The sequence below is a fragment of the Corvus brachyrhynchos genome, unplaced genomic scaffold (assembly GCF_000691975.1).
Source record: "Corvus brachyrhynchos isolate BGI_N302 unplaced genomic scaffold, ASM69197v1 scaffold3, whole genome shotgun sequence".
NCBI lineage: Eukaryota > Metazoa > Chordata > Aves > Passeriformes > Corvidae > Corvus > Corvus brachyrhynchos.
In genome coordinates, this window is record NW_008237619.1 from 8,129,807 (window position 1) to 8,142,237 (window position 12,431).

General features: G+C 45.9%; 1 protein-coding gene across 1 annotated transcript in view; it reads left to right on the forward strand.

The window, feature by feature from the left end:
- The first annotated feature begins 1,028 nt into the window (after positions 1-1,028).
- IGSF11 (immunoglobulin superfamily member 11) overlaps positions 1,029-12,431 on the forward strand; it is a 102,314-nt gene continuing 90,911 nt past the window's right edge. Inside the window, exon 1 of the mRNA XM_017731648.1 lies at positions 1,029-1,052. Coding sequence (XP_017587137.1) covers positions 1,046-1,052 — 7 coding nt within the window. The 5' untranslated portion in view covers positions 1,029-1,045. The remainder of the gene's footprint in view (positions 1,053-12,431) is intronic.

The following is a 12,431-nucleotide window of genomic DNA, read 5'->3' on the forward strand; positions in this document are numbered from 1 at the left end:
TGAAGGAGGCCTGGAGCTCCCCACAGCCCTTGGGGAAGGAGACAGAGATGGGTGGAAGATGGGTTGCTTTAGAGAAGCAGAAGGTGATGGAGGGCTTCTGCAGGGCACTGCTGAGCTTGTGTGGTTTCTGGACTCCTTCCATAGCTAAATGTGTGCTTGATCTTCACTGTTTGATGGAGTTTGCTGTCTGAACGTCTCCATTGGTTGTGGAGCTGCTCGTGTGCAAACCTGCTTGGCTTTCTGGCTGCGTGAGCTAGTGACTCGGGAGAGGTTGGGAGGACCTTGGCTACTTGGCAGAGGGACAGAATGGCCTCAGTCTGTCTGCAGAATCGTCGTGTCCTTGGTTTGTCAAGGACAGCCCTTCCTTTTGCCCCTGAAACAGCTGGTGCGCCCTGGGCCCTTATTACGGGACTCATCTGCAATCAGCGTCTCGCTCTCTTGTGCTGGAAATGCCTTGGACATGGGGAGCAGCCTTGTGTTTCTCAGCTGCACGGAGTTGCAGCAAGGCTGCACTTTGCTTGTTCTTTGGGGAATGCTCTGTGTTAGCTCTACGGTAGCTTTTTTGCACAGTTTCTTCTGTTGTCTCTGCTCTTGCCCTTTTTCCCAGTGGCGGCTTTGCTTTTTTTTTTTGCTTTTTTTTTTTTTCTTTTCTAAGACTGCATTTCAGCTGCCACATTGACAGCAGTTGTCTGTTTATGCACAGAATAGGTACAGCGCAGTCCGGCTTCCCCCACCCCCTTGGTCCCCATCCTCCAGCCCTCCTGCACTAGGTGCCCTGTCCCCCACAGCTTCAGCCTCGCTGGGAGCTCCAGCCCTGAGCAAGAGGGCTCACAGCGAGGGGATCGCTGCAGGTGAAGGGGGGGAGCTGAGGCATCCCACCGCCACCGGCTTGTGTTGCATCCTAATTGCAAATAGCCCTTCCGGCGTCAGCAGTTTGTGGGAATAATTGACAGGAGGTGCCGGCGAGGTGCTGAGTCAGAGCGAGGTGTGCTTGCCAAGTCACTGCAGCAGAAGGAGTCCGATCGCCTCGTGTGGAGGGAAGCCAATGGACGGTGGGTTTCCTAGCTGCCTTTGGGCCTCTTTCTTTCCTCTCTCTGAGGCTGCAATTCAGCAGCAGTGATGCTATGCATGTAAGGGACAAACCAGGGGATCGGGGGAGCTCTTTATTTTTTTCTTTTTCCTTTTTGGTTTTGTTTTTTTTTTTTTGGCTGTGAGCACTGGGATTAGGGGATGCAGGCTCCATTCCCACCTGCTGCCACTGGGTTTCTGTGCTGTCATTTCTGTGCTCTGAGCAAGCAGAAGGGGTAGAAAACACATGTTGGGGGTTAGTGTCAAGAGAGTGGCCCTAATGACAGATTGATGTCTCCTGGGAGAGGAAAAGCAGCGTGTGACATCCTCAGCTGGGCAAGGGGGAGAGCTATGCAAGGCCAAAAAAGCTGCAAAATAAAATGACTGAAAAGGTATTTTGTCCTGTCCTTCCTGAGGGTTGTTTCTGCTGCAGTGTCCTACCATTTATTTAGGGGTTTGAAATTGCTTGCTTGACACGCAGGAAGATGAGTGCTTGTCCTATATACATCTAGCACCTGATGGACCTCCAGGTCAGACCTGTGAGAGCTTTGTCATTTATTCCTGACCTTCTAGAATATGGCTAACATCAGTGTTTATACCACTGCTGAATCTGTCCCAGAGGTCTGGATCCTTTCCTTTGCCTTGCTTCACCCTTGCAGGGTGACTTCAGTTGTCTTTGTCTTTCTCCCTCTCTGTAGCACAGGGTACCATTTTCCAACCTTGGACAAAAGTCAGTTTTTGTTTCACAGTGATCTAAATATATGTGTCTGCTGTGTGCCGCCTTTGTAGGGAGAGCATACTATTTTTGCTTTTAGTAACCACTTTATAGAAAGAGATGAGGAGCATGAAGACAGAGGTCCATGTATTTTTCAGAACCCTTCATATCTATGCTGCGTTCTACCCACCCACTTTTTTACTGCTAATCCTTGTATAATCTTTCTCTTCACTCACTCAGGTAACAGCCATGTTATCTAGATCCCCATGCAACTGATTGGGAAAATCAAGGCCCAGAGATGGGAATTGCCTTTCCCATGGTCATGCAGGATTCCCATGGCCAAGCTGGAGTCAGGGCCCTCATCTCCTGACTACCAGCCCATACTTTTTCCACTGGACAATGCTACCTGTCCACTGATTTAATCAGTGGCCTGCTGAATACTTTTCATGGCAGTGGCTCTTGTATGGTTATCAATCCTGAGTCTTTAGAGAAAATCTGCAGTGACTAAATCAAATGCAGTTCTTCCATCATTCTTGTCTTGACCACCTTCATGATGAATATTGTGAACCCCAGAGGGGTGGCCCTGGGGTCAGTGGTGAGTGGACTGCATGTGTAAGGTATCTGTTCTTCTCGCCTCCAGTTTGCTGCCTGTCCACATGCTGGGTGTAGTCTGTGACACTGGTGGCAATCTTAAACCATCTTAAACCAAAGTGCCTTGAGGGCACTTTGGAGAAAATCTTTCCCCACTGGGCTCTGTTGCAAGATCAGCCAGGACTGATTTGGATCAGATCAGGGCTGGTTTAGGAGGCCCAGGATGGTCTGCTACATGACTGGCCTGCCTTCAAGCTGTGTTTCTGTGTGGGTTTTGCCCTGCATGGTGGAGATGTGGTAGCCAGGGTGCTCCTATAGAGAAGAGTGAGTCTGGTCCTCAGGCATTTTGAAGTGTTGTCTTGCTTAAGGGAACCTTGGTCTCCATCTGGTCTAATGCAGCTCTTCCTCCTTATCCACTTTCTACCCATGGTGTGGCTTCACCCTGGAAACGGAAAAAAAAATAGAGCATTGTCTGTTACAATTGGGATTTTATAAGGTACCTATGGGAATTAAGCACACAATTCCCTCAGGTTCTTTTTAAACAGCCTAGCTGACGTGAATTTATGTTGACAATAAGCAAGAGTGGAAGCAGTCCTGTCAGCAGAGCCACAGCTATTCTCCCTGTGTTTGATGTAGAAACTGATGTGCTAAGTCTTATTTAGCTTTAAGGTCTGTGGGTCAGGACCTGGGACTGGAGTCTTCAAGAGGTCTCTGATGTGAGTGGACCCCATGCTCTTGCCTCCTCTGGCCCCAAGCTGGGGGTCTTTTCAAGCACTCATAAGTACAGTGGAAATACCAGTGTGTAATAACCTTGTGTGTAGGGCCTCTGCTCTGTGCTGGGCTTGACAAACGCGCCTGACATCCACTGGGCCAAGGACTGAGTCTGCTATGAGTCAGTCCAGGATGATGAAACTCTGCAAAATCAACTCTTCTTTCCTTTCCAAGGGGTAAAATTGTGTATGGACGGTGAGGTGTAGCATTTAATTGCAACTTGCTGCAATAGAATTTGCTCTGAAGATAATTGAGAGATTCTTCTGACAGCTGCAAGAATCCTTTTTTATTTTCTTTCTCCATAACCAAAGAATGACAACTTGTATCAGTTTTTCACAAATGGAGAAATTCAGTGACAATCATCATACTCTTCATTAGAAGTAAACAGTTATGATATAAAATAATACAACAACTGCTGGAGACCAAACAAGTAGTGGAATATAGCTGTCACTTAGAACACATCAGGACACAAACAAGTAGAAAAAGCTGCCTTCATCCTTGCTTATGAGTGAGAACCCTTTCTGGGATTCTGTTTTCATGGCTAAAATGAATTTCATAGTGTATTTTAGGTTTCTTTTTGGAATTTGTTCCTCTGGCCATATAGCCAGGGCACATCTGGCAGCTTCTCTTGCAGCTGCAAGAGGGGAAAAGCAATTCAGGTGGAGATGCTGCTGACCCCGTGATCCAGTGCAGAGCCAGTGGGTCCCAGAAAGCCACTGTTGTCTCCTGCCAGTGATCTGCTTCCAGCTCCTCCTCAGCCCTCAGCTCTCTGACACATCTCCTGCATCTCTCACCTCTAGGAAAATGTTCACTGTCTTCACTTGATGGACGCAAAGGAATGTCCACCTCTCATTGTGAATTTATGTGAAATGGGCCCAAGTTGTGGAAATCTCATTAAATTAGTGAACTGTGTAAGACTTCCATTCATTTTTGGCTTTGCTCAGAGAGCAGCTTGGATTATTCTCTCAGATTTGAAGAGTTATTCAGCCTTGGAGCTCAAAATCAACTTACAGGCTAAAATCAGACCAGGTCTCCTTAGCTTAGCTTTTAAAACAGAAATGTATTACACTCAAAGCCCATTAAAGTCAAAAGGCTGTCTTAATGTGTGTGTATATATATAATATATAATCATGCACATATAACTGGACAGTCAAAATAAAGCAGCACTGGGAAATGCATAAGTTAATGATGCCTTGTTATGTGCCCTGTATCATTTATGGCACGAATCCTGTATCCTTTATGGCATGAATTTTATAGTCTAAGTGGTAGTAAGATTAGAGGTAGGTGAATAATTTATAGCAAATAATTTATTTAATGAATTCCTCTTCCATTTCTATTTGCAAATTGTTTGTGAACATCCTGTGGTTTCTTTGCATTTTACTTATTTGAAATTACTTACTGAATAGCTCCTACAAATAATATTTGACATGCCACATGCTTATGAGAAGGTTTGTTTTGTTTTTTTTTTTAACTGTTTCCGAGGAGGAGGAGCAGTATGTCAGCTCCAGGTTTGGTTGTTCAGCAGTGATACAGAGCAGAAGTTCATGCCATAATATTTCACTACCCTGAAAGTTCAAAGTAATTGTCAGAATTAGGCAGTTTCTGAAAGGTATCAAGAATTAGCTATTAATTTTTAATAATTATTCAGACTGTTTGTGTGGATAGGCAAGTTCCAAACTCACTTTTGCCAGTGAGTGCTAAAATTGCTCAAAATGTGTTACTTCCTTGTACATTTACGTCACTAAATTAGAATAGCTGCAGAAATGAACAGAATGCTCTAAGGTCCACAGTCAGCAGTGTGCTGTGCATATGCCTGACTTCAGGCATATTCCTGAGTAGATGCATAAGTGGTAGAGTGGCAAATTATGAACTTCAGCATATGTTTAAGTGGTTTTCTGAATTAGGGACCAAAACAGAGAACAAAGCAAATTTATCTTTCATGAAAGTGAACAGACAAGAGAATTTTGTTTCCTCATCTGCAATTACAGGGCACTGCATCTTTCAGATGGGGAGTGTGGGGGAGTGATGATATAAATGTTGCATTAAGTTGCAGTATTTCTGATTTCATCAAATGCAAGGCAGTTTATCTGAAGTTTCTCATATATGTCACTCTGTGCTTTTCCCCCCCTTAAATATTGGCGGAAATAGCATGAAGAATTGAAAAACAAACAAACAAACATACAACTGGTCCCCCCACCAAATCCTCAGCCATTAGTTTCAGTTTTTATTTATATCTTCATATTTTGAGATTTCTCAGATTTCAGAATATTCTCCATGTGCTTTTATTGGCCTATCATCCCTCTAAAAAAAAAAGTTAATTTGGAAATATTAAATAATGCTTGACAAAAGTGACTGTCACAGAAATGAGAACTTTCTCTGGGTCTGCAAAGAATAGGTATGACTTACTTTAGCATCTCAAAGAACAGTTGTAACAATGTCAACTGCTGAAGGTCTACATTTTCCTGTGCAACTTTTGTGCACGTTGTGCAAAGCAGCTTCTGAAGTTGCATGAGACATCCTTCAGCTCTGTAATGCAGGTGATGCTTCGCTGGCCTGCCTGAAGGCACAGTTAAATAGTTGTTTTGTTGGGTCTGTGAACCTGTGAGATCTCATATTCTTCTCATTTCTGCCTTTGGGCTGACCTGTGTGGGGTCCCTTATGTCTAGAAGAGGATTGAGCACAGCAGTGAGTACCTCACCTGTACCTGTCCATCTAATTTCACGAAGCTTATGAAAAGTAACATGTTTAAGGCCTTTGCTCTTCTTTCAGAGGAGGGGTTGGTGCAGGAGCTTTGTGTCCCAAGGAAAGAAATGCTTCTGGGCCACAATGCTCGTTGGCTTACTGAATTGAAATAGCTAACAGAAGACCACAGACAGTTCAGGGGAGTGTGGTCTGGGAAGCTGGGAACAGAAAGAGCCATCTCTGGGTGATGGATGATGTGTGGGATGCAACTACAGAAATAGGCAATCAGTTTTGGGTGAAGAAGAGCGACTGTCCCTGCTGACTCACAAGACCTAAAATGACCTCCTTGGAGCAGAGAGTCAAAGGAGTAAGGTGTTGTTCCTCATGCCAGTGATCAGAAATGCACCCAAGCCATGCTGTGCACCAAACCTCCAGACCAGACATATCACAAGGACAAGCCTGCAAAATGTGGTCATCGATGCCCATCGGTGCTTGTATGCAAGGAACTTGCAGCCATGGGAGGAGGGCTGCATCCAAAGGGAGGGTTTTGGACCTCTGTACACATTTATTGCCCTTTAGGTGATGGTCTAGATCCCAGTCTTGTATGCACGGAAATCAGTGGGGGAGTTTCAGCTTCGTGTGGTTGGGAAGGTGATGGAATGTTTGTCAGGCAGAAGAAAGGAGGCCTGGAGCTGGACTAGCAGTGTGTGATGTGGGGAGGACTGGGGAGTGCCTGGACTGTGCATTCCCTGATCTATGTTCCTATTTATTGATCCATGCTCCTTATCCACCTGTCCTCCTCCATGTACTGTCCTGTGGTTCCAGCCCCAGGGCTAGAAGGATCCTGTAAGGAAAAACTGGCAGTGGAATTCTGAATATTGCACCAGCAGTCTTCTCTCCTCTTTCTAAGGCTTTCAGAACACTAATCACATGAAATATATCCAGGCTTATTGCTCATCCCTGGCACCTTTTATGACCTCAGTGATGAACATTAAAACATTGAAACACTGAAATTAAAAAGCAATCACCTCTACCAAACAAGGTAAACAGCAAATGGTCCCAGCAGTCTGCCACGTGTCCTAACACACCACAGGGATGCCTTTAGCAGCAAAAGAAGTAGCACTGCATTAGGTTTACAAGGGCAGTGATGCTATACCCCACAAGGGCTGTGGCACTTGTGTCTATGACAGGAATGGCATCAGGAGACTTCTTGAAGTAATTGCATCCTCATTATTTTGGGACCAGAGCCTGGTCAGCTCAGGAAGGTGGGAGGTCAAAGGCCACTTCTGAATTTAGCTCACTTTCATAGAGCCTCGGGATGAAAATGGCAGAAGGGGTTGGTTTGAGAAGAAGTGTGGCTGTGTCTCCATCCAGTGGCTAGTGCCACTGGTGACAAGTTGTCATCCCACAGAAACTCAGCTTTCTTTGGGGAGATCTCCCAAAAGAAGGATGTGGCAGATGGGAGGCTACCATCCTAAAACTGACTTTTACAGAGGTCTAAGATGTGTCTGATCTTGTCTTGGGTCCTTCTGTGTTGTTCTGTCTTCAGTGTTATAAACATAGACATATTAATAGTATCAATAAAAATATAATAATTGCAATAATCATTATTATTTACCATTTTACACTCCCTTGGGAAAGACCCTGGTTATGCCAAGTGGTTCTGCTGTGACTCCAAGGGGATGGTGCACAGTTTCAGACCTAAATGGCTGTGGCCACACATCACGCTCTCTGTGTCTCTCTCACAGTCAGCCAAGACAAGTCAAAACAGGCAAAAGGAAAGAAAATAGACAAATTTCCGCATCCATAGCAGCTGGAGTGAACGCCAAACAGATGGGCTCTTCCACCCCGATTATCCTAACCTCCTAAATATAGAAATACAAGCTTTTTTTTTTCCCCTTCTTTTCTATTTTTTTATAAATTTAAATTACCCGAGGGGGTGGTGTTAGCTCACGCTAGGGCAGTGCTAACGAGTGCAAATAGAAGTCATCTGCTGACAGAGTCAGATCGAGGCTTCTGCTCATGACTATCCCCCCACCCTGCCCACACACATTTTTTTCCATTGGAAGTGTGGGGAATGATAGGGGCTGAAGCCGTCCCCTCTGTGGGATAGGGGAATATGAATGTGTGCATGAAGAGGATTTTATTTCAAATTCTGTCAGTAGTTATGCAAATACATAGAGTAAATAAGCACCAGAGAATATGGTTAAGAACTACATGTCCTTGCCTCCTCCTGCAGATGGTTTGGTGAGTAGATGGAGTCACTGGAGGAGTTCACAGCTATTTTGGTTATCATTGCACAAGCATACTGATAGATACGGGGTAGAAAGGTGCAGGGTCTGCTTTTTATCACGTCCCAACTTGTGTTTTTTTGCAGCATGCAGAGAGATTGGAGGGATGTCTTCTGGCAGCAGGCTGGTTGTGCCTGAACAGCCTCATCGTTTTTGTTCTGCAGTAGTTGACATCAGCAAAGCAGCAGCAGGGCAGTGCTTTGTGTGATTTTTTGGACTTCTTTTGCTGTACTGGAGGACTTGGATAGGAAAATTCTGGTTTTTTTTCCAGTGGGGAAACACACCACCTCACCAATGCTGTGTTTTCCATTCATCTTTCAGATTACTTTTGCTCTTTCTTGCCCTGGGGCTGAATTTTATACCTGTTGTCAGGCTTTTTTTCCATGACCAGCCTTGGAGAGCAGGTGGCAGGAGGAGGTGCTGCCTGCACAACGCAGCAGAGGAGTGTGAGGCTGTGTCTGATCCCTGCCCTGTTCTATACTTGCACAGGGCAGAGTGCACACACCTGGGTCTTGCTTTCTCCACCTCTAGGAAGGAAATGAATTACAAGGGCTTGTTTCTGGATGTTTCAGGATGCTGTCAGGCAAAACCATTTTGTTGGTGCTGTATTACTGTTATCACTGTAACCATGAAATAAGATATATAATGAGGATAAAGGTTAGGAGCAGAACTGCAATGTTTTTCCCTTGTCATTATGTACAAGGGTGTGTTGTGCTCTGTGGATGTATCTGTGCTACCATCAGACCAGATGTACAAATAGACCATGTGTAAGACTTCAGAGACTCTGTGAAGAGGTTCTTTATCTTATGGGCTGCTCTCCATGTGAAGATAGCACATAGCTTATCAAAGCTCCCAGAGCTCATTTTGCTTGTGTGCTCATGCTCTCCTGCAGAAACTCAAATAGTTGCAACCTTAACCCCAGGTGCCAGAGTGCCATATGAACCTTTGGGTTTTATAGGATCTGCATCTTCCTTGGAGGTCTCCCACGTGCAGGAGAGGTCGACAGCTTTTGAAGGAGGCTGGCTGGGGAAGGCACGGAGTTTGCACCGTTGAAGAAGGCCTCTAAGAATAAGTTCATCCAGCAGCTGGCAGGGTGACAGAACTGCAGGAAATCCTGCCTTGGGGCAGAATGATGAAGCTGGTCCTTTCCTGAGGTTGCAGAGCAGGGAATTGTTACCCCATGTCTTTTCAGGGTAGAGTGCTTCTCTGGTTACGCTGAGGTCATGCAGAGTAGCGTTGTCTGGACCGTAAAGCACACAGATGCTATAGATACCAGGTAGTGAGGCGGGAGCAAATACACCTGGAAGCTTCCCCTGGAAACAGTTTGTTTTTAATGTGGTGGGGCTCATTCCACCGGTAATAAGCCCTGTTGGGGCTGTGCTCAATATTTGCATTGCGTCCCCTAGAGCCTGGGTCAGAAAAGGGCTTTGCAGCCTGGATGCAGTGCCAGACCAGTGCTGGCTTCCATGCATTTGCTTAGGACTCAGGATAAGCTCTCACAGATACTGCATATAAGGGATCACGGTGAGAGGCACCTAATTGGCTTTGCAGGACAAGGGCTTTGGCATGGTTTCTTCACTCTGATTCACGAGTGGCTGTATCAAACCTGGCTGGCACAGCACAGGGTCACTCGAGCATCTCCGTGCTGTGCACTTGAGTACTCCTGACCAGCAGCAGCTCAGGGGTGCAGGCACACCCGTGCTGGCTCTGCACACTGCCTGCTTGGCAGAACTGCCTTGCTCCGGCTTTGAGCCACTGCACGCTGGGTCAGTCCCTCCCCGTGGCTGCGTCCCATCCGTGCTGCTGGAGCCAGGGCTCTTCGGGCTATGCTAACCCTGATGGAGCCACCACTGTGTTTCTGCACCCAGGGCATGGCTGATCCACAGCCAGCTTGGATCATTGTCTCTAGAGACACAAACAGCATTTTTAGGTTTTAAAAAATAATCAGAGGCTTGTCGTGCTGCTTGTGTTTAAGGATGCCTAGTTATTTTCAGTTATGCTTTTCACCTTTTCTTGCCTCAGTTTCACTCCTGGTAAATGTTGTTAAAAGTTCCCCTGGTTACAGTTGTTGCCCCCTGAGTAGCTGTGATTGTCATTATTGTTATCCTGTCTTTGCTTTGAGACTTTACTATCTTGAAAGGATTGAAAGAGATTGCCTGGAACTTTCCTGTCCCTGGATTCTGGCTTGGACTGACTTTGCATGGAAAATTTTACCCCCTCTCTCCTATTTTTTGAGAATAAGTCTGGGGGGGAAAATGGGCTCCTGCATGTATGAAAAGGGAAATGTTTTCTTTTGAATGCTGCCTTTCCACCATGTTGTGCAGCCAGGCCTTGAAATGCAGCAGAAGGGTGATCTGTGTGCTTTTTGTCACCTTTGAGACAATCTACATGAATTAGGCTACATAAAGAGCCCTTGAAAAATCAAATGTGATCGTCCATGTGCTCAGCAGAAGCAACATAGAATTCATTGAGGGAAAAGCCTCAGAGTTTTCACCCTTTGCAGCTTCTTTGTGTAACTGGGACAAACCCACAGCTCCCCTACAGACACCATAAGCTGAGCTGGGGGTGGCCTCTGTTGGAAGGAGCAGGGAATGGGTGTGTGTCTCCCTTACCTGCTGGGGAGACTTCCTTTGTCATACTTGGAGGTGGTGGAGAAGAAAGCCACCTTATTCATGTTCAAGGAGAGAGGGAGCTGGTCAGGAAGGTGACCAAGACAGGGGTGCCTGCAGACAAAGGATCATGGTGAGAGCGGGAATGCACTGAACGATGGGGAGAAGAAGGGAGGAAGAGGATCCATATGGGACTGAATGGAGAAAGAGTCCCTGGGAGTGAGTCACATTAATGGGCTTCCCCCCAAGCCTTTTCTGCTGCAGGCTGCACCAGCTCTCTCAGCTTCTCCTGGGGGAGACTACAGTCATGCATAGGGATTGAAACTGGGAGTGGGGCTCTTCTTTGTGAGGGATCCTTTGGCCTGATGAGGCTCAGAGGAGAGGGGTGGGATGAGTCTGGGCCTGGCTGGTCAAGCAGACCCATGTCACATCCCAGAGGAAATGAAAAACTAGAAGAACTGAGCACCCTGAAAACCTCCCCAGAGACTCAGCAGTTCTATCTTCTGGCTTGGAATTGAAGGTATACCACAAACATAACCTACAGTCACACACTAATTGCAAAGCCAGTAAACCAGAGGATTAGATACAGGCTCTGTTTCTGTCTATCCTGGAGGCTGAAAGAATCAGGAAGAAACAAAAGTATGTGATTTATTTATTTGTTTGTTTTAGTACATAATCAGCTATATCTTAGCAGTGCCAGTGGATGTGGCATCTGTTGCCATTGCTTTTCTGGCAGCATCTGGGCTGAATACCTGAGCTGCGTTGATACTTGAGTGATTAGACAGTTTGTTTATAAACTACCTTGATGAAGGCTGGTACTTGCACCACAGAGGTTAAACAGGAGGTGAATTAACATAATAAGAACGTAATTATGATTAATAATGGCTATATTAGTAACAAGAAGCAGCAATGAATTTTCAAAATTGGGATAGTTTAAATTTCTGCACAGTAGATTGCCACTTTCGTCCTTTCCCTCCAGGTATATTATATTTCTGAAATGTCTCCTGTCCCTTCTGTGCTGACACATTGTTTACCCTGGCAGGGGTCAAAAGGTGCTTTTGGGGCAATAGTGCTCTTCCCTGCTTTTGTTTTTATTCAAAAGAGTGGAAGTTGAGGACAAAAGGGTCTCTTGGCTGGATGTGATGTATATTTTGTAGCAGCTGTTTAACCCAGCCTTTTGCATGGAAAGGACTCACACTACCTGAACTTGGGCCCCCAACCTACAGTAACTTAGCAGGCTTTTGCTCAGAATCCATAATTCAGAAACAAGATAGATGGTGTATTTCAGGGGTTGGGCAGAGCACCACCTATACAGCATGAGGGAGACTGAAGCTCCCAGAGCACCTTCCTCCTGCCTCTCACAGTACCTGGGGCTGCAGCAGCCTGACTGGAAGCGAGAGGTGAAGCTGGTCAAATGGGGTTCTAATAGCGGATGATGGCACAGCATTTTCCCTCCCTTCCCACTCGCACTTCTCCATCGTGGAGAAAAGGCCCTAAGGCCTGTGAAACATATGCTGAGATCACCATGCCTTGTCAGCTCCAGTGAGCTGGATCCTGCTGCTCAGTGGGGTCTGTAAATACTCTTTGCTGTGCAGGGAAGCTGTGGGGTCTGGCTGTCCTTGTCTGCTTGCTCCTAAGTCTTCGTACAGGCAGGTTCAGTTGCATAAGTGTTTGGGAGATATCTATTTGCTGCATGGCATTCCT